The sequence below is a fragment of the Trachymyrmex septentrionalis genome, unplaced genomic scaffold (genome assembly GCF_001594115.1).
Source record: "Trachymyrmex septentrionalis isolate Tsep2-gDNA-1 unplaced genomic scaffold, Tsep1.0 scaffold76, whole genome shotgun sequence".
NCBI lineage: Eukaryota > Metazoa > Arthropoda > Insecta > Hymenoptera > Formicidae > Trachymyrmex > Trachymyrmex septentrionalis.
The window spans coordinates 574,880-598,410 of record NW_017305947.1 but is presented as its reverse complement, the minus strand read 5'-3'; the positions used below and the strand labels follow the sequence as shown (position 1 = coordinate 598,410).

At 36.0% G+C, this 23,531-nt stretch overlaps 1 protein-coding gene across 1 annotated transcript in view; it reads left to right on the top strand.

The window, feature by feature from the left end:
- The first annotated feature begins 713 nt into the window (after positions 1 to 713).
- The window catches only part of LOC108754124 (circadian locomoter output cycles protein kaput), a 204,315-nt gene continuing 181,497 nt past the window's right edge, over positions 714 to 23,531 (top strand). Inside the window, exon 1 of the mRNA XM_018496207.1 lies at positions 714 to 967. Within this exon, the coding sequence (XP_018351709.1) occupies positions 846 to 967 (122 nt within the window). The 5' untranslated portion in view covers positions 714 to 845. The remainder of the gene's footprint in view (positions 968 to 23,531) is intronic.

The following is a 23,531-nucleotide window of genomic DNA, read 5'->3' as shown; positions in this document are numbered from 1 at the left end:
ACGGTGGGAAACATGATCTTGCTTCGTGCACAGTGTATCGTGAGTTTCACGTTGTGAATGATAGCCGACGAGTCAAGCCTGAGGATTTTCTAATGACGCTACGCATCACGACTTTTTATGAAATTTAGGGAACAAGAGTGAACCATCCGATGCGTACTCTTTCAAAGTCATCCACTAAACTATTTCCATTTACGATCCAATGACAGTTTGCTACTCTTTATCGTCGAAGTTGTTAAATGTTAAATTAACGAGTGATAGACGTGTCGGGAGAGCCCGATCTCGATTCGTCATTAAAGGAATTCTGCGTCCATAGGGGACACTGGACTTCGCTCGACTTCGCTCGAGAGGGCGAATTTGCGGTGGTAACAGCTGTCGCAGCTGCCGTGTCGTAATCGGCCGCGCGCGTACGGTGGTGTCATCAGGAGCAAGTGCCCCGACGCCAGCAGCTGGTGGCAGTGGCACCGACGGTGACAGAGGATGACGTAGCGTCGTCGCTAGAGGCAAGGGGCGTCACGGTCTGCACGGTGTACGCGCTGGACAGAACCGCCTCGGCGGGGCTGGGGGTGGTCGGGGGTGTTGGTGTCGGTATCGGTGGTGGTGGTGGTGGTGGTGGCGGCGGCGGCGGCGGCGGCGGCGGCAGCGGCGGCGGCGGCGGTATCGGTAGCGGTGGCGGCGGCGGTGGAAGCGGCAGCGGGGGCGGTGGTGCACCGGGGATCGCCGGGATCTGTGGACCGCCGACCGCGTCCCTCGCGCCGACGGATTACGTGACGGCGGCATGCTATCCCCCGGGATCGCAACTCACCCTGACCGCCACTCACCCTCAGCCCCACGTCGTTGATCCCGCGATGACGCCTACTTCGGCGCCGGTGCCGACTCCGACGTCGGCGTCGGGCCCCAACAACCCCGTCGCCATGAGCCAGCTGGGGACCGTCTACGCCACCAAGAGACGGCGGCGGAACGGAAAGAGGTCGGTGCGAGTCCGTTAGATCGATACACGACAGACGGAACGAGAACGACTGATTGTTATTTTGTAACTCGGAAACGGAAAGAAGCTGGTGCTACACGCGTGACACTCGGTCCTTTTTATTCTCTGAGTCGTGAAGCGATACGAACGACAAGTCGTTCTCGTTCTAAAGTATTGAGATGAAGCGTGATGATCTGACGTATTTAGGATTAGAAATGCCTTTAGGAATATCAAATTACTTTGACATACTTAAACGCAAGGACATTAAATACTGAAAAGGAATATTGATCTTACAAATATAAAAATAGGAGATAAATGTTCGGAGATTTATGTTTCAAAGGACTTTCGAAAACCGATGGACATTATTACGGCAGTGAGTTTTGCTCACAAAGAGAAGTAAATGTTTAATTAATGAGTAAGGCGATGGGGTGATGTTGCACATTCATTCTAACGTAATTAAGCGTAGTGGGAAATAATTATTAACTAAATAAGGAAGGGAATGAATACGAGATCATAATGTAATTAAAAACAAGACAAAAAATATTAGTATATAAAAATAAAAACTTTTACGAAATAATTAATAAACTACGACGGAAAATATCATTTTAGTAGAAAATATCAAATCGCGCATAATCGCTGTCTCGTAAAAACCTCAAAGTTAGTTCTTTCAGTGTGATTTAACATTTTATGCTTTAATTGGCGTTTTCCGCACGGTCAATTATTGAAGTGACTTAAAAAGCAGATTATGAGATTTGTCCTGAAAGGCTCCGAAGTATCGCAGATCGAAACGCATACATAATTCACGCGTCCGAAGCCCATGCTAATGGGGGGACGAAGCCGAGTGTTTGCACGTAAAGTTGTGCGTTTGCTCGTAAAGTTAAGTCGATGACTGATTCACAGACGCACCTCAGTATCATTCATTCAGTTAGACGTCCTCGCATGAGTAACTTGAGTACGCTTACACTTGATTTTGTATTATTAATTGATTATAAACCTGTCTATTATCACAGATTCTTACGAAATTATACTTTTATGAAAACATAATTAATATTAATATTTATATCTTTTATTATGGAATATTTTAAACATATTACTTTAATTTATTCGATAGTTAATCAAACATTATACGCGTTACATGGTTGAATTAATATTAAAGTTTATTTGCTTTTCCTAAAACTATTTATGCTCACGAAAAATATCAAATAATAAGGATCTAATTCTGATTTAATCATTTGTTTGATTCGCGTTTGTCAGTTTAGATTGTGTCCAAAATTATTGTTTCTCGTGGCTTACAAACTTAATAGATTTATTTAATAGAAATTATATAATATTGTATTTCAAAGATCTTTCTCTTGACTTTTCTGTAATTTTTCTTGTCTTTTAAGTTTCATTCGACATACGAAAACGATGATCGCATTATGATTAAAATAATGCTTCTATCGCAAAAGGAAATAATGTTCAGTACCATGAAGCAGTTTTCAAGGCGTAATAATAGGTGCGCGTCACAAAAGATCCGTCGTTACGTTCATAATGTTGCGACTGATGACCGACGAAATTGCAGGTGCACGGGTCGCCAGAAAATGTTGTTTCCTATGCATATGCGGCGAATTAGATAGAAGCCAGAAGCCTGCAAACGATCATTTGTGATTTGTCAGACAAGATACGGTTATATATTAACAATGATGGGGCCGGAATAAGATGTACGGTCGCGTGTTTGTTTGTTATGGAACACGTGTATCAGGCTATTTTTCCCGCATCAAATCGAACGTGCGATGCTCCTTCTTTGTGTGCTTTCTGTCTCACGCCAATTTAGTTTTTCTAGACGCAAACGGTTACACCACGATTATTCGAGGAAACTTTAATGCAATGTAAGTTCCTATCTGCTTATAGAGATACGTACATTCGCGTTTGACGAAACACTCGACAATTATGGATTTCGTAATATTATTAAAAAGCATCCTGTGTAGTTTGATCTAAATGCAATTTTATCTGTCAAAATATCAAGTTGGTTAACAAGTCTACAGAATCTTATATAATGCGTATATTACATTTAAAAAGTAATTTATTAATATATTTTGATATTTCTTGTTCACGTGAGACATAATAGAAACATTAATTAATAATTTCTTTTTATTTTTACACGATATTTTATCATGTTGATGTAGTTAAGTTTGATAATTGATGTGTCCTAAAAGTTTTGTTACGTTTAATCAAGCTCGCGTGTGTTAATGGAATTAAGATTGGCAGCACTTGCATAGGTATGCGTAGTTCTGCCGTTGTTCTGTAGTTCAGTGGGTTGATTGCCTAAAAAAGAAGTATGAGCAAATTGGCAAATAATTAGACAAGTAGAAACGTTTAAACTTTCAAAATTCCGTTTTAAGAATACTTACGTATTATACGCATTGAATATCAATATACAATACAATTGATATTTTTAAAAGTAGTATATAATGCTCTATATTCTATTTTCTGCAAAATAATACGATTTCTTCGAGTGAGTAGATGAAAAGATTACAAAATTAAACGAATATTTTTTTATAAAATAAGAAGTAAAGACTCGTGACTGTGAGAAATAACAAGTAAAAAAGAAATATTCAAAACGAATCTTGGTGCTTAATGAATGTTTTTTGCGTGAATCTTACATTTTCCCTTGATTATTAACTTGAAACATAGTCCTAAGTCAAAGCTGAAGTACGTAATATTACAAATTACAAATAAATTAGCAAGTAACATAATAATACCGATGATACTAATTTTAAAATATTTTTAAAGCATCTTTAAAATATTGTAAAAAACTTATAAATTTACACACTCAGAGTTAACACGTGATTAGTGCCACAATCTTGCCGAAGAAATCGCAACGTCGATTTAGCGAAAAAGAAGAAAATAGGTGGATCGCGTTAGCAAATCGAGTGCCAGAGAATTTGTTCATCGCTTCGCGTCGCGAGATCGTGCATCTCGCTTGGACGCTTGAGAAATTAAGGCAATCTGCACCAATCTGGTAAGCTCTTAATCCCCTCATGACGCTCTCGCATGCTCCCAGGTGCTTCTCTTTCGCTCGCGAGCACGCGCCCGCGTGAGTGCGTGAGTGCGTTACGTTACGCGCGGGTGTGTGCGAATCGCCAGGGGTTGCTGAGTCGCACGGGTTGTACGTGCGGCACGGCGCGCGTTCGATGCATCAAAAGGAGGATGCACCTAGGGTAGTTGGCCGCTAAGCCGACAGAGATGGAGCGGCTTGGCTGATTGCGTTAGAAGCGGAAGACTAAAATCTTACCGTGCCGAGTCTCTCCTTCGAGCCCGTGTTCTTCCGCAAGACCTTGTTAACCTCGGAATGAATCGCGGTTGCAACGACGCATTGCAGACGCACTTCCAAATGCAGAGTACTTTGCAGACTCGCCGGTACTCAAGGCGAACATGTGCGAAGGCTAGCCACTGATATACGTATACAGGGTAGCCCATTAACTTCAACCACTTGACGTCTTGTGTGCCCACTTAAATGTCTTCATAAAGTATCGCGAGGCAGGAGGCATGATTAATTTACTGAATTAATTTTTGAAGGCTGTTCTTGGAACTTTTATTTAATATATCGTACGTTTTCTCATTGAAAAAAAAAAACTGATTTTTATCGCGTCCGACGAGAAAGACTTCATGAATTTTTGTAAATTTATAGAAAAGAAGAGAGAGAGAGAGAGAGAGAGAGAGAGAGAGAGAGAGAGAGTAACGTGATTAATATTTAGTTTTTTGAACAAAATATGTTTTTAAAAGGAATAAGAAAATGAAAAAAAAAACGTTTATTTTAAAATATAAAGATACACTATGCAATTAGTATCACTATCAATCGATGCGAATCGCGAGGGATATCAATTTTTACTTTGATAATAAGTACAGCCACGGACGTTTTTTAACGATAACTATTCAAAAAAGACTCTACAAAAAAAGAAATTTGTATAATTGCTTCACACATTTAAACTTATATACATTATCACTACTTCTAATGAGTCCTAATCAATGTATCGTTGATTTAATTAAAATACTATATCTTATAATTTTAAAGATTGTGGATATTTTTAATATATGACATACCGCTTATAATAACTTGCGTTGTGGTTTTTATGCTCCTTTTTTCATATTGTTAATTAGAATAATGAAGTTAAACAATCTAACTGAAGAAATGTATGTATGTGTATTGATTCAAATTTAAATGCATTAATATGGACGTTTTTCACTTCGTGACTGAGCAGTTCAATTACAGAAATGGATTGATTTATATTTTGACGTACATGTGGAAGTTGAAAATAATAGAGCATTATTGACACAAGGGATCGAGTTATCATTGCTCCTTTGATATTTGTAACATTGTTAAAAAGGGCTTATTCGAATATTTATTCAAGCAGGACACACAATGTATGTATTCCTACGATTACGATCGTGGACCCGCAGGCTCAAGAAGCGTCAATTTCTCGACGTTGAAGACGATCTCCTTCCTTCTCCGTAGCTTCGAGATCAACGTGTCACGTTGAGTAATCGGTCGAACCCTTTTCCAGTTCACGTAGGTGCCTTCTACGGAGGAGCGTACCCCGTGATCGCGCTAAGGATCACGAACGAGCGTAATGGAGTTTTAAACGGTCGTTCGAGGCATACGGGCAACGATCGGCGATCTTCTTCTCATTCCTTTCCCTCGAGTCGTCTTTGATACGATACGAGAGAGGGAAAAGAGAGGAGCACGGAGAACGAACGGGGTTCTATGCCAGAAAATGCCCGCAGGCTTCGTCTCAGCCCGGTTCGTTCCCTTACGCTCCTTCGGTTGCTTTGGCTCCTAAGGATCCCTTCGCTCAAAGAAGTCCTTCCCTCGGGCTCCGCCGGTCCTAGGCGAATGCACCTTAGAAAGTACATAAGCACGCGTTTGGAGTGTCATTCCGTGAAATTCCATTTCGCGCGGGCAGTATATCGCTTTGTTTCGATCTCCGAATGTGCGAATGAATTATCAAAGACTGCGACGATCGATAAAGCTATTGTGTATAGCGCTGGATGTCGTGTACAGCGAGGCTTTCCCGATTTAATAAATACTGCTGAGAATATTTAGAGTTAGTTGTATACAATTTTAACATTGTTGTGGCTCACGAGCGGAATGCAATTTATTCAAACTTTTGTTTGCAAAAATTATAAATTATGTAAATCGCGCTGAAATTTTTCTTTAAAATAACAATGCGCTTTTGACATCTGTGATGGTTTGAATATACGGACTGTGAGAAAGAAGATTTTATATCAGACGCAGATTCTTCAAATTATACCGAAAGAACAGTCTCGTTAAAGTAATCTAAAAATTTAGCTACGGATAATTTGTTGAAAATTATTATCAAAATAATTATGTAGGATGCTCAAGCTGATGACTAAAATATCAAAATCTTTTGCAGTATACTCTGAGTTTTCTACATAACTATCTTGAAAGTTGAAAATTATTTTCAGATCTGTATCTAACTGAATTTTCAAATATTTCAGCAAAATCATTTTTTTCCGTACGCAATATGCTCTCTCTCTCTCTAATCAATACGTCATTATAAAATCTCTCTACTATACTTCTCTTTTATTCTTTACTTGTTTTCTACTTGCCAATTACTTTCACTTCGAAAATCGCATCACAGACCAGCTTTGACAGCTACTTAACTCTAACAAGAAGTATCCAAGCGAAGAACCGTTGAACATCGTATCATCCTCGTACCTCGAGCGTCGTACCGAAAGTCCTATAAAATGTCCAGGCCGCGGGGTTTGTCAACGTCAAGGGAACGTTATCGCTAACGATCGGACGTGAACTTGCTGTCGAGTTTCCCCCAAAATTCTGTCGAGTTCGGGGAAGCGGGCGAACGCAGCGCGATGCTGCGCGTACAGTGCTCGCCGCGGCCTAATGACAGCAGCTTCTATAATTTGGAGTTTTTGAGCGAACAGCCAAATTACCGGCGCAGGGAGGGATTACTGTTATTACACGCGGCCGCGGACTCAGTCGAAACCTGATTATACTTCAGTCAGTCTCTCTCTCCCGATCTTGACCCGTTCGTTCGACTGTCAGCTCTTCGCTCTCGTTCACCTCCACTGCACTTCTCCACGAGACGGACAGGCCTTCTCTCTCTCTCTCTTTTTCTTTCTCGTTCCATCATTCGCGCGATTCCACCTCCGAACGATCCTTTAACCACGCGAATCGCACTCCGCCGCCCTACTCCCTGGAAGCACGATCTAGTATCTCGCCCATTAGCAGTTTCGAGATTCTTTCGCGCGACACCGGTAGCCACGTAGTGATGCATACGTCAGAGTCGTCTCTTTCACAGATGTTTATTAGTTGTCGAAATAGATTAGATTTTATCGATGATGTAGGAACGTATGACTACACAAAACTATTTTTATAAATTATTTTTTTTACTTAAATATTGTATTTTATTAGAATAAGATTTAAAGTCATATAGTAAACGTATAAAAAATGTATTAAATTTTTTAAAATTTCATATTAATTAATTAACGCTAAAGTTTCCTTTTTATATAAAATGACAAATATTTAGAAAATTATTTTCTATTAGTCAAATGTGACTTGAAAAATTATTTCTGTTCCTAAATTGGCGTATTGATACAAGTAAGAATATTAAAGAGTTAATATTTGGCAATAAATTCTTTACAGTGTTTTAAGATGCTTATTAACACATCATTAAAATTGATGGTCAATGTAAAACTTGATGTTGATTGTTATTTTCAGTTTGTGATTGCGTTTCAAGTTCCTCAGACCGAATTGATACTAGTTTATATAATAGAATGAAAAAATATATTTACAAATTTGCAAATGAATTTTATCAAACACTGAGATTCGCTTTGATTGAAAATAGGATTATTTCTTTTTTTGATTAGGATGTTTTTTTTTTGCAAATTTATTAAATTTAAAATCGAAGGCTAAACTATAAAGATTTAGTAATTCTTTGTAAAAAAAGAACCTGTTTACAAAGAATCACTGAAGATTTTTCAATTATAACGGAAAAAATCCCGAGATTTTTTAAATGAGAAAGTATAAAGCTTTAGTAATTTTTATAAGGGATTACTTAAGATTTTTCAATTACAACGGGGAAACGAAAAAACCGAAAATTCTCAATGAGCATCGTAAGTAACGTGAAGGCGCAGCAGGGTCATTCGAACTAAGGTCGATGATTTCTTGATGGATAGCTGCCATCGACTCAGGTTTCGGCTGATTAGTTCTTAAGTAATTGCCGCGTATCCTTAGGGCCTTATGACGTGCATTTATAGCTCTGTAATGAACCCGCTTTTAAGACCTTTGCTCCATTCAACCAGTTGAAGACTGTGGCCGAAGCCTCCCAGGCGTGCTAAGATTTTCGTTATACATTAAGCATCACCGATATCACTTATAATATATGCCACATTTATTTACATTACGGCTAACTAAGATCACAAATCGATTTTATCATTAACCATTAGTTGCATGGCTCGGGGATACTTAACCGACGATCGACGAAAGACTATAATATACATCGAAGTGTTCTGAAAATGACGATAGTCTATATAAATTAGAAGTTGTGTTTTTGTTTTATTCAACGAGTTGCAAATTAATTCATGATGCTTGTGTCTATAGATGACACTCTAATTTATGCAATTTTTACTCTACATGCTAGAGATATATAGTAGGACTCAACTCGTAAAATTGAACTCGTGTTCTTTCAATCGGACGTATTTCACATAAGTATACATTTCTCCCCGTTATAAATTTCGTTTATTAAAGTAAAAATAGATCTGTTTGATTTCTCACATGTACTACCTGCGATATCACTCTGCATTAAAAGAGGATATCGCTTACCTACTTTCTACATCGTAGACGCGCACGCTGTAATTTAATAGACTTCCCTTACGTTAGTCAGCGCCGTGATGCGTTGCGGCCATGTAGGTGTAATACATATGTATAGCGCTTGCGACAAGAGGATTATTGGTGGCGGGCATAACTCTCGTGTATAGCCACACCCAGCAGATTTAACACCTCGTATCCAATTATAAAGATGCTCCTTGTCGCACGTGTGATTGATGCTGCATTATGTATAGCCGTTGCTCCCGAAATGCCTTGTAGTAATAGTGGATTGCCACTATAAGAACTGTCTACTATCAGTCAGTATTTATAGTCAGTTCTTATTTCAAGACCGTCTTAAGTGATGTCTTACGACGCTAATGCGGCCCTCTGATTGTGTCGTGACACCTACAGACAGAACTTAAGACGGTCTTGAATATATAAGAACTGACTATGAATACTGGCCAATGAATAGAATTTTGATATTAGCTTTGCCGGTACTCCATTATTCAAGATTCAATGTTCTTTAGATACAGAATGGAAAGAATAATTTTAGCCAGAGTATTACAAAATTTAGCTAAATACAGATCTGCAAATAATTTTGGACCATCAAAATAATTACGTAGGACTCTTTAGCGTTGATGACAATGCAGCAAAAAAGTTTTAAGATTCTAGCAATTAATTTGAGCGTTCCACATAATTATTTTCAGATCTACTTATATCTAGACAAATTTTTAGATATTTGAACAAAATCTTCTCATGTCAGGGATCACTTTACTGAAACAATACTGTCATTAAAACTGAAACATTAAAATTAATTAAAGTACGCCCTTTGGATTTGCTCTAGAAAATGTAGACGTTCCATATTTTGCATCTTATTATAAACGTTGTCAAAAGGGACTTTTTAATTTAATCTTACCATACCGTTTCCACGCGTAAACATATTATCTCGATAATAATGCCATTTGTACGTCTTTACGATTGCATTCATCACGTTTATGCGTTGCTCTCTAGAGGGCATTAAACAATCGACGATACGCATCGTGCGCATTCTCCAGTCGCGTTTGGTGCTGCGTTGCTTTTGGTGTTTCAAGAGTGCTGAATGAGCCGCACAGCAAGGAATATCCCGTCCTCGCGTGGTTACGGCACTGAATAGAGCCATAACGAAGTGAAATGCGCAGGTGAATTTATGCCGCAGGAACGGAGGCGCCCGACGAGAAGACCAATAAGCGCCGAAACGCCTTCGAGCTTCGAGAGAGAGAGAGAGAGAGAGAGAGAGAGAGAGAGAGAGAGAGAGAGAGAGAGAGAGAAAGAAGACCTATCTTGAAGGTGAACTCGAAAGGGATAAGACGGATAAAAAGAGACAGGACAGATGAAATGGCATACCTACAGAAAGAGAGAGAAGGAAAGGTGTTGAATCCGGAGCTTTCAAACTTCATAATCTCGAACGACCAATTTCGATGTGCGATAAGAAGTTATACAGCTTCGTATTCGTAATGACGATTTTATTTACTTGATTTGTTTTAATGGGAAATTTTTTTACATTTTACGACCACGATCTGCTGATCTGAGAAACGAGCTACCGTCGTATCTTTTTGAGTGTACTGATATATGGAATCAGCACGGCTGTCCAACGAATATTGATCCATTGATTTGCGAGGATTGTTTTTCCATAAAGCCAGGCGTGAACATTTTATAAAAATTAATTAAATTTATAGATGCTAGTTTTACGGTTAAACGTTAGTTAGGTCTTAATTTAAATAGTTCATTTACATTAGTCGTTGCAAAAAAAGGTATAGAAAGGAACAAAGAGGTCAGTACCTGTTTAGAAAAAAATCTTTAGATTCGAGGTTTTTTTTAATTACAATAAAAAAAACTGAAATAAAAAAATTGTTCCAAATAGATGCTGACTTAAAAATTTTTTTATACTTTCTCGAGTACAAAGAGCAGAAGAATCTCCTTGAAGTTGTTATAATTGGACCAATTGTATTGCACGACACAGTTAAAAGCTTGAATATGGAACAACGTTATCGCGTATCGCTGTTATTCATTGCGTTATGCCACCAACAACGCATGTGCTTCAATCTCTGTGTTGACTTCCTCCAACGAATTATACGAATTTCGTTACACTTTCTTAAATGGAATTTAAATTTCGCGTTATCAGGCGCGGCAATCTGTCGGGAAAGAATTTAAATATAAATAGTTGCGGGATATGTGTCGCCTTGCGTCTCGTTGGTATTTCTCGGAGTACACCTCCGTCGCACCATTACCCTTTCAAATGTAACATTGGTAAGGCGTTTCGCGATGAAGGCGATTACGAGTTTTCCCAGCCATTAAAACTATAGAATCCTCCTTTCCTCTCGGAAAGCAAAGGTAATGATAGTATCGTCGCATACTTAATTTATCTTGTTATATGTCATATTTGCCAAATATCTTAATTTTACTTTATGATGCAACCATTATTTTTTTTTTTATTCTGCCCTGATCTGGCATATCTTTGCATTTATTTAAAATAGACGAATTTCGTTTCGATATTGAAACATGTGAAAGAGAGCTCCTCAGACAACAAGCATGTTTAAAAGATATTACAAAGACGTTTTTCGGACACCCTTGTTGTTTGGGTTTCTATATTTATTCGTATGTTATAAAGATCTGACTTTATCGAAATCGGAATTGATTCTAAACTCGATTATTTGACATAATTGAGCTATTAAAACTCATCGCAGCGAAAAATCATCTGATCGGCACAATCAGATATTTCGAGATGGAATTCGAGACTCTGTTTTGCAAGAAGCGGCCCTGGCACACTGGTCGGTAACGATGTATCTCATTCGGCTTCGGACCCGGCCCGAGCCTGAGACCGAGCCGGTCCGGTAAGGCGCTGTGTGTTTAACTATTCAATAATTCATCCCGCCATTCATCACCAGCCGAGTGTAAAATTTATCTTATTTTTATGTATTGGCCCCCTCCAGTTCGCGGCACCATGCATCAACCTCTTATTAGCCGCGATTTGTTTGGCGCGCGCGGCATCCAAATCCCATTGTGCCGATTTGTCGAGTCGCGCGCGAACACGTTTCTAGCCCGTTGATGTGGGCCCACGAGACCCGAATATGACCTTTTTCTCGGAAATTTGTGCACCGGAATAAAAAACAGGAACGATCATTGGCCTCGAGTCCAAATACGTTGACTTTCCGCTTGTCTTGTATTCGCACTATCCGAATTACAAGATGCACGAGTGATAAATCCAAATTGAAAAGCATTCAGAACTTGGATGCAATTTTGTGATATTAATGAAAATTAATGATTTAACCGAGTAATTAAATCTCTATTAATTATTTTTCATATTACAAGTTTTTAAATAATAAAAGTGTTTTTGTTTTGGTGAAATATTATTTAATCAAAATGTATGTCTCTGGCTTTCTTAGTTTCATTTTAAACTCACGCAATTTTTATATATTTTGCATATTAATAGATATAATATATGTGCATGTGTTATATATATTCTGTATTATCATATTTTTTTTTTGTAAAATTTTAGTGAAAAAATAGGAAGAATGATTGTGTGTCCTTACATATATAAGGTATGGAATATTATCCATTTATATATATGAATTTTATTTTTATAGTAGTTATATATCAGCAAATAATCGGTACATATATAAAAAGAAACTTTATCAGAGATCGTGAGAATGTACTCCGGAACGTGGGACTGAAATATTTGTTATAAGCGAACTAGAACTTCTAAATTTAGATTGTAAATTCCCGAGAGGCGGCATCATTATGCGTAATTTATTGCGTCCTTCTCCACAGTTGACGAATAAGACATAACCGTGTTATTCTACGTTTTTCGCTGATAACTATACTATTACCAAATAGCTATTACCAAATGGCTAATTCGTTATGGAAGAGTAACAATAATGTGATTTAAATTGCTAATGGCTTGGACGAGCTTTGGTATTCGCTCCAACAAGAATTTTTCTGTATTCTTAGGAGAGAAAGAAGGGAACTTTTAAAATCTTCTTCTAGATCTTTTCCTTCAACTATTGCTAATTAAACTGTATTTAAAAAAGAATTATTCGGTATTGTTTTTCTGAATTTATTTAAAAATACTATTATCAAGAAATTTTATACTTTATAATGATTGGAAACTTCCAAGTAGAAGATATCAATCATTTTAAATGTGTCGCAATGTTTATCGTTGAGCAAGTATACTTAGACCTGATAATTTTCAGATATACCTATATTTGCCGAGTTAATTTAAATTTCCGTTTTTATCTTACGTCGGATATTATTATAATATCCAGTTCCACAAGACTTTCACGCGAAGACTGATTTCGTTGTTGATTCGTCTCGTTCAGTGAGCGTTTTTTCCAATCATTTCGCGGAGCGTCGCTTTTTGTTATTTGTCGAAGGTCGATAATTAGCGGCAATCGTTTCGCGGCAATTTAGTCATTTATTCGTTACACGAAGAAGACGCCGATGTATGACACCGGCGGCCCGACTCGGCCGTTCGGTTCTCCGGCGTAGCGAGCACTTCCTGTGCCAAGCAGAGGTGGGTATTCTCATTGTCATTACGTCACCAGAGGCTGTCATTTGCTTTTTCAAGCGTCCGTTTTTCTCACCGCGAGAATAGAGGGCTTGATGATCGTAATTACACATGGCTAGCCTCGGAGAAGGATAGGCGGATTAAGGCTGCTGCGTGTGCGTGTGTACAATTTCCCTTCGAGAAACATGGCTTATTCAACCCCGAAAGCAACATGAAGTTATTTCACGAATTAGCATTTAATGTCGCTGAGAATTCACCAGCTATTCGATTAAGAACGATATGATCAAATAAGAAACAATCAATCAATTTATTAAAAATTCTTGCTGCTTATTTGTGACACTGCAAATCTTGAATTCAACACGATTTATAGATGTGAAAACATATATATTATTAAAATAAGAAACATACAGTTAAATAATTAATATAAAATTAAAACAATGTAAAAAATATTTTAGGATAAGAGAATTAATGTCATTTAAACGTATGTCAACGTGACACGACGAATAAGGTCGGATTGTGTGCTGGGAATTTCATCGTCAAATCAAAGAAATTGTGACAATAACTGATATAGCAATTCAGGGTAAAAACATAGAAATTTGAAAGTGTCATTTAAAAATATTTATGAAGAATTGTAATTATATTAAGTAGTCTTTTGATATTATTGCTATTGTTTATTCGTAAAGTGCATAATTCGTAAACTGATTCCCTATGAATGCGTCTTACTAATTAGGCAGTCCTGTCATTAGTTCAAGTACCACCGCTGCCCTTCTTTCGTGACAGAATTCACTCCCCGTGTCGCACTCTGTATACCCGATGGTTGGCGTATCCTGAATTCGCCTTCCTATTAGGGTGTGGCTTACTCCCCAGGCACAACGAAATTGATGCTGGTGCCAGTTCTCTTGCAAGGTTTAACAAAATTAACGTATGTACATTTTTTGGTTCGCGAAGTTTTCATAAATATTAATCTTCCAAAAATGTAAGCCTGATTTCATGATATTAGATTAAATGTTGTATTATTATCTAAAACAACATTTTTTAATCTAATTTTTGTCACTTTATTTTTTAGTATTCAATAAACGCGAAAAATAACTGAAATTAATTGTTAGAAGTGGATACAAATAATGACGAATAGATGATGTATATGTTAAATATATATTAAAGATTCACAGATTTTATTTATATATCGATTAATTTAGTCTATTTAGAAGAAGTTTTTGATTAAATTATTACGCTTTTGCAAGTTCCATCATGTTTGTTTGGCATTATAAATTTATAGTTTCTTACACTCTTCTCTTGTAAATAACAAGTCTATTGAAAATCACGTGAGAATTTGCTATAAGAAAATGACAGATCTAAGTAACGGGACCTTTGTGAACTCGACATATGTCAACACTGACTACGATATATCATCGTATTTCTTAAAATAAACTTAGAAATAGTTGGTTTCTGTCTTCACGTTCATAATGCGTTTATACGTGTAATATACCTAGTAATATTTTGCAACAAGGTACTAACTTTTTTATTAACGGCGCAATTAATGTAATATTTTTTTTTATATTTAAATCCTAATGTAAATTTAAATTAAACTGTTAGCGCCAGATTACTTTCTCGTTAGATTAATTACAAAATATTCTCTGATGGTTTAAATTATATGTATTTCGATATTTTTAATAACATAACTGCATTTTTGAAAATACAGTGAAATATACTCCAATAGGATGGACTCTGTTTCGCGACTTTACGATCGAAGCTATCAGGGAGACTTCCGTTCCGTCCCGACTAATGCAACGCGTCCCGGATAAGTCAAGGGAACCAACGGTTAGTTCGTCGTCGTCGCGCTGCATCCCTTCATTTCGCCATCCGCTCGTTTCGGTAGAATTTGCATTTCAGAAACGCGAGATTGGGCGGTAGAAAGATAGAGCTAATGCTCACGGGGCGGCGAACCGCGCCGTATAAACACAGGGTAGCTCGGAGCCCCTTTTCGACTTCATCATCTTCTGTTGTAGTGCGGTTTTATATCGAGCTTTCTGTTTTTGGCGTAAAAGAGAGGCTACTGGTGAACCTTGAAATGCACCGAGCAACGCTATTTTAGGTAATTTAACCCTTCTGTTTTTTTTAAAGATAAAGGAATGAAGGTTAACTCGATAAATCTTGCTTTTCTGTCTTTAATCGTTTTTATTCCGCAAACGAAAGTAGAATCGACTTTTAGCGCAAGTGGCAAACAATAATTCTTGTGTATTCAACATTTATATAAAAAATATATATTGTATATTAATTTTGTAAGTAAGAATTTATAAATTTTCGACATTGTAAAAATTATGGTAATTTAATGTTTCCGTTTGTAATCTTTTTTTATTTCTTTAGATATAAAGTGGATAATTTGTTTTGAATCTGATGTATTGCATAAGTTTAATAATGACAGATAATTTTATAAATTGATGTTGAAAAAAGTTGTACAATTAAGAGGCAATTAAATTTCTCGTCATGCTTTAGTCCCCTCTCACCACTATTAGGTTCCCTCTTCAGTCCTTTAATTCTTTGATTCAGTGAAAGGCACCGTATTTGCGTAAGAAATCGGACAGCGATTCTACGCCGTACATGATCAATCGCAGCGAAATATAGCCGATCGTTTTTTATCGCTATTAATTGTCAGCAGTGCAAAACATGAAGTTTGCCAACCACTCCTGTTGGAAATTTTTTTTTTCGAGGTGCTTAGTTACTCTTTTATAATAGCCGATAAATTGAAATCGAATATAATGATTGATTATCTCATGATATATCATGATTGATATCTCATGATATATCATGCGTATCGACGAATTATATGAATACAAGTATATAACATCGCATGTCTCTAAAGGACGCTTTGACTCATATTCTATGCGTCGAAACATGTAGCTTTATTTTTTAGCGAAGGAAGCGTGTATAAGTCAACTAGTATAGCCGCGAGGATCCCGACTGATGTAATTTGTTTTCCGTAACGTATAATGACGTAAATGCCTCATATAATCTATTTGCGCTGATACATAGACATACGTTCCGTAATCGATACGATGCATACATATCTTAATAATTTAATTTATGATCGTATTTCTCTCTCGTAGAGTTTAACTATAAATAAAATAAATTTTAATTTGTCTCTGTATCTAATAGATTACAAAAACATTTGTAAAATTGCAAATACAAATTTGTGTCAAAGTGTAATAAATATTAACTCATAAAATAGAAATATGTTTATAAAAATTTGCATGGAAAAAACGATTTGCAGAAAGATTTAAAATTTGGCTGAATATAGACGTGAGAATAATTTTGTTGGAAACTTAAACATAATTATTTTAAAGGTCCAATAAAATTATTTTTTTTTTTCAGACCAGTAAAATTTTAGAGTTTTAGCAAAGTCGTTCTTTCCGTGTACGTTCGAGGATACGCGTTTGTTAAAAAGTAAGAAACTAATTCTATCAAATTGTCGAACGAGCGACATCCTTGTGCAAAGTTAATTACTATTACCACACGGTAGTTGCGTGTACGATATCTTTTGCAACGCGCATTGCACCTCTATTATTCTCTCAACCGGTATTATTACAGACTGACTTACAATTAGAGCGAATAGCTTTCGATTCAAGTACAAAAATTATCTCAGAGTCTATACTAGGAGCCGAATTCTTGCCCGGCAATTAATTCTCAGGATCATATTTGGAATCGCGCGTGTTACATCGTTAAAAAACTGTCGAAATATGTCCAGATTTAAAGACACTCAATTGAAGATTTAATAGTGATCGTATACAGATAATTTTTGCTTTGTTAACAAACCCGTATTTACTGAATGTCCTGTTAAACAAAACTAGCATGTATATATCTTAATTATAGTGCAGAAAGACGTGTTACATTAATAAGTTTCATTATTTAATATTTTTATTAATCTTATGATAATTAATCTCACAATAACACAATACTTAATATTTAATTGCTGAAGCTTAATGGCATTTGGATGTATCATTGATATTTCTGATATGGTAAAAGTGTTTAAAAGTGTGAAAATATTTTAAATTGTTTAATTTTTGTATTCTTTTATTGTCTATTTTTGGAGATGTGAATGAATTTATAACGATTATCGCAAAATGGCAACTTACAGCGCACTGAATGGAAAAATATTACAAGGGGGCGTAGCCGTAAAAAATTTATACAACTGCGATGTGCATTTAGAGGCAAGTGGCGTAAAATAATCCCGCCTAGTGTATTGCAGCATCCTTGCTAACTTACATTAGATGCACATTTCGCACCACTTACTGACAGTTACAGTTTTACGCAATTATAGATCTGGTTCTTTTCCTGACGTTTAATTAGTTAACGTTCCGCGAGAAACTGTGGAATGAATGTTTTCGCATAACATAAAAACGCGAGGAAACGTAATAACACACCGCAACGTTCAGATGGAATTATTAAAGTCCGAGACAAAAAATAGCTCGAAAAAATGACATTATTACTTAAATTCTTATAAAATAAATAAATAAATAAATAATAATCCCTGCTAGACAAAAACGTATCTTAATTTTTAATTACAAATTTTGTATGAATACTCAATTTTTTGTGTTTTTTTTTAATATTCTGCAAAACCAGTAAGACTTTTAAGACAAAAAAAATGTTACGAACGTAGTAAAGTTTTTCATAAAACCGTATATAAAATTACAAGGTTCATCGGTGTAGTTCTTCAAAGAACGCGTTCGAATTGCACGCCGGGAGAATCGAGTCATATTATTCAATGACAGATTTGTAGGGTGTTCCGCCGGCCGTTTTACTCGCGTTTAGCGAATGACGGTGGAAATACAGTATACGGTGAATTGGTCGATGGCTATATGTCTAGATCAGGCGTTCGCGTCAGGTACGTAAATATAGATCGCTCCCGTCTCTCGAAGCTCCGACTTGTCTCACCAAGTACTCACCACCGCGCGTTCGACCACCTCTTTCTATAGCGATACTAGTGCGGCTACTACTATCTTGATACCCCTCCGCGCCGATCGCGAGCGTATCATTACCCCGCCTAGTGGCTAGCTCGGCAGATTACACGTCTGCGAGCCGAGTTTGGCTCAAGCTGACCCGACCTAACACGAATTTGTAACAACGATTGCGCCGGGATTTGCATGTTACCAGGCGGCATTGGTCATTTCAGAGAAAGAGAGGAAAGAAACAAAAATAATATTATTTTGGAGGTAACAATAGCGATGACGCTAAACAATGGTGTCGTCTATACGGTGAAGAATCTTGGTTATAAAAATCCACAGCAATCTTTCGAGACTTGAAATTTTCGAATATAGGTATATACCACAAAAATGCATGGAAAAGAACAGTTTTGCTGAAGTATCTGTAGATTTAGTTGGGCACGGAGCTGAAAATAATTTTGTTGGATTATTAAAATAATTATGTAGAAGACACTCAAACTGGTTGTTAGAACTTTTTGCATTGTTCATCGTGCTTGATCCAACATGTTTAGATACTTTAGCAAAATCGTTTTTCCATGGAGAAGAAAGCTTTGTAAACAATAGCTGTTTATTCTATATATCGAGACGACCAATATTTTATAATATTATCATCTATATTACATTTTATAAGAATAATTAAAATTTAATTTAAGATTAAATCTTCAAAAATTGCATTTTTTTCATATTTTTATATAGTATATGTATTACCGTATATTTTTACCTGTGCGATAAATGCTTTTATGCGTTGATTAGTTGCTATTGTATTCAGTTTTGATTATAGGAAATGTAATAAAAATAATTTCGAGCATTGGCCGTTCACTTTACTTTTTCGCGTAATTGGGTTAAATAAATCGCGTCGAAGTAGCAGTGACTCTCCTCGAATGCCTGCCGGAAGCGGCGCCGTTCGCTCATGTCCCACCTGCCAGTACTGGCGGGCATGAAATTATGCTAATTAAACATATCGAGCAACAAAACAGCGCTGTGCTCTCTTATATTTATATGGGCGTTGTCGAGGACTGTCGTTAAATATTTTTGACAAAAATGCAAAGCGGTACAAAAATTCGCAGAATCTCTCGAAAACGATTAAGTAAATTTTTCTGTTAATCGTTTCTTTAAAATATTTTTCATTAAAAACGTATTAAATCCAGAGGTCATATCTTACAAGAAAATCAAAAGACCGAAGAATTTTTACTTATTATATAATAAAGTGTATAATATGTTCAATTCTAAATGTGCGATAATTGAGTAAGAATGAACATTGAAGAGACGAGTTAACGTGCTCTAATTAGCGGAATTATCGTATCGCGCGTGAGAACAGGTTGTTGTCATAATTGTTTAATGAAATCTGAAATTAGATATTTATTGCGCATTATCCATAAAACGCACCGTCCTAATACGAGTATATTGAATAACCTTGATTCGTATACGAATATCACTTAATTATAATTTTATTTGCGTACATCAAATTTTATATTTTAATAATTATTTTGTTTCTTCATATATAATTAAGGCCATTTTTTTCGAAAATTTAATTCAGCTGCCGGTATTACTGACTGACAGTGACTGCATCGAGGCACTTTATTTGCAAATGTCAATCTTTAATACTTATCTGTGGGCCACTCAATGCATTCTCTTGTGCGTTGCTATCATAATTAATTTGCAGATATTATGCATACATGGCTTCAGGGACGATTAACAAATCGATTTATACTCAATATATATCAACTCTCGATATAATATAACGGGAGATGTATAAAATTGACTGCGTTAATTTAAGGTGACAAAGTCAACTTGACAACTGATGGGTGGAAGAAGGTAATAAATAATACAATAATTTGTAAAGATTTGCCACTTGAAAAAATTGAGAAAGATTGAGTACGTAAGTCAATATTTTCAAACACCGAAAATTTTTATAAAATTAATTTTACAATATGATTTAATATCAATTATCTTCTTAAACTTACTGGTATTCTGTGTGGGACTAAGTTATTGTTTATTAAATAAAATATATTTTATATAATATATGCCAATTTTTTATTAAAAATATTTTATCGCTGTAAAAATTTAGAAAAGTTCCACGTCGCGCGATATAGACCGTTTTTTCTAAAAAAAAATTATTAATAAATACGAAGAATATAAATTTATTTTAACACTTAAATAAATATAGTTAACTTTAAATTATATATATATTTGAGTAAATGGAAGAAGATATACAAATTTCTATTGATAATACTTTTGTGCCATTGTAGAGAAGGGTTTTTTTACAATACGTGTAAACTAGAAGCCACATTTTTTATTCTCTTTCTCTCCAATTAAAATCTGAAAATACACATAATTCAAAGATACATTATTATAGCAGTGATTACAGGTAACAAAGTTAAGATTATAATCATTACGGGCCACAAAGTTATGGCACTTTCTCAACACGAACGTATACTCGCTGCGTAGTAGATTGTTGATTGTCAGAACACGATATAAATAATAAATGCCCATTTTTCTCATTAACATAGATTCTACGATCATTTTGATATCCACACAGAACCTTTAACGTTCTAATTGTTTTAAACGATTATTTGTATCACGTGTCCATGTATGATGAAATAATATAATAAAACAATGTTAATTGATATAAAAACAAGAGCACATCAATTATTTTCTTTAAAATGTATGTTATGCTAAGATATTGAATATATATGTAATACATTATTCTATGTTATATTTATCGGCACATTTATGAAAAGTGTTAAAGAACGGTTATTTAATAAGCACCAATTAATAGTATACAGTTTTGCTCAAGTATCTAAAAATTTAATTAGATACAACAAATAATTTTGTTTGAATCATCAATATAGTTATGTAGGATATTTAATTGATTGCTTTTGGCAGCATTGTCATTAATGTTTTAGCGTTTTATAGAATTATTTTGATAATCCAATCAAAATTATTTTCACGGATTTATATCTAACTAAATTGTTAAATACTTTAACAAAATTAATTTTTCCTGATAACATCAACGTTATGTTACTGTTAGTTGGTGCTTACTGGATTATATATATTTTAATTGGATTTTATATAAGCAATGATTTAGTCAGAAGTTTAATCAATAAAATGGAGAAAATGAAAAAAATTCAATGAATAAATAATATAGCATTTGACTTTATTAAATATTGAATTCAAATAAATTCTCAATCGAACACCCGGTAGAGGCTTGCGGCCGTCTATAAGTACGTTGCGTTAAGATTGTGTTGTGGACTTGGTCGACCGATACAGATGGAATCGCGATTCTCCTGACGTAGTATTTCAGAACAGATTAAATCACGATGTGAGTCGCAGAGACGAGAAGAAAATCTGTTCAAGATTCCATATGCAGAACGATCGATTTTTACTCTCAAGTTTACTGCTGTCGACCGAGTAGCTACCAGAAAAATCGATCGCTTTTAAGAATTATCTGTGGGCGCGGTTGCAATGTGATAGTCACGCTGTGGTGTGCGCATGCAGGAATAATTCAGTATTACCATTTTAGAGATCTCTCTGTATGTACGTATGGGAATATCCGTTTGTGGAAAACATCCTGTTTGTAATTTTTCTTTTTTTTTTTTGCGATTAAATGCAAATTAAAAATAATTCTCGTTCTCAAATGAAAATAATATATCTTCAACTACTAATATTATTAAAATGCTTATATATCTGCGAATCTTAATAATATTAATACACAAAACGCACATACATGTCGGTGATCTTGAAATACGAAGAAGGAAAACTAATATTCCCTCTTTATGGATACTAAATTAAAATTGAAAGAGCAAAAGGTTTTTGCTATTTAGAAATTTAATGTGGAACGTGGAGAGCTTCGAAAAGTAAAATAGAATTACTGGCGTAAATTCAGAGAATCTCGTACTTTGCCCAAGCTAGAAAGTACCGCAGTAAATTTCGCTTATGTATTCACGATGTATTCTAGAACGACGGAATTTCCAGAAGTTTATGTCGCAAGTTTATGGACTCTCTTGTCCCGTGGAAACAGTCTGGAAAGTTTCCCGCGCATTCCTCCTCGCTAATAACTCGCGAGGCATTCGTCCGGTATTATTTACTCTTTTCAACCGAGTAGACGCTACGGCAAGTGCCCGGCAAATTGTTCTGGATATAACTGCTCGAAATTACATCCTTGATTATGAGGTCTAGAGACGCGTGGGACGTCGAATTCTGTCGCTGCGTGCACGAATTCGCTTCTGAAAGTTCCGGGGAATTTTCTAAGTTCGCGTTGCGATGGACGACCGAAGCTCTCAAAGTAAAAGAGCGATGTACGAAGTAACCTATGGAAGTTTTACACGAGCCGCACGTCAATTATCGGAGTATAGAATCATCGTGATTGTTGTTCGCCATAGAAAGTAAACGTCGCTGCCGCTAAAGAATCGCCCCAAGAATTTGAGAATTATGTGCGCATTCAGCGATAAATATCACGACTCATTGAACTTTACAGATGCGCCGTTCGCGTATAACGTTTTCCGTAATTGCGGAGTAACAATCGCAAAACGTAATATCGTAAATTATATGACGAACCTATACATCAGTCTTCGTAGAAGTGACGGGATTTTTTTTTACGAATTACCAGAAAATCTTGAAAGAAACAATTTTCTGGATTCACATTATAGTAGTATGATTCAATTTAATGCTTATAACTTTTATTAAAATAAACATAAAGAATTTTTTTTTAATCGAAATATTGGAAAAAGCGAAAGTGGAATCGAAGGATTAACTGCTCAAACTAAACTTCCGTTTCAAGCATTTCTTTTGCATTTCGGATTCTGATGCCTCGACATTACAGCACAGTTTCGGAATTAACCCATTCGCACTAATGAGAGAATCTGAAGTCAATTAAGCAGCCTTTGCTGATACGAACTCGATAAGCCAGAAAACCAATGAATATGCAAACTATTATGCCACCACCTGCCACATATTTTTTCGTGGCCCGTTATGTGTGCGAACAAGTATCGGCATGTGTCTATATGTGTATATGTGTCTATATGTGCTTCACGGTATTGTAGAGAATCAGTACTCGGAATATGAGGTTCTCCGCTTTTTATTTACACACTCGTGAACGGCTAGACGCCGTGAATGAGCGACCGTCATGCGGAAACTACTTTGTTTTAGATCGAGATATAAAATCTCGCGATCTCTTGCGATCGTATTTGCATATCTTTCAATTTTTCTGTGTGATTCTCT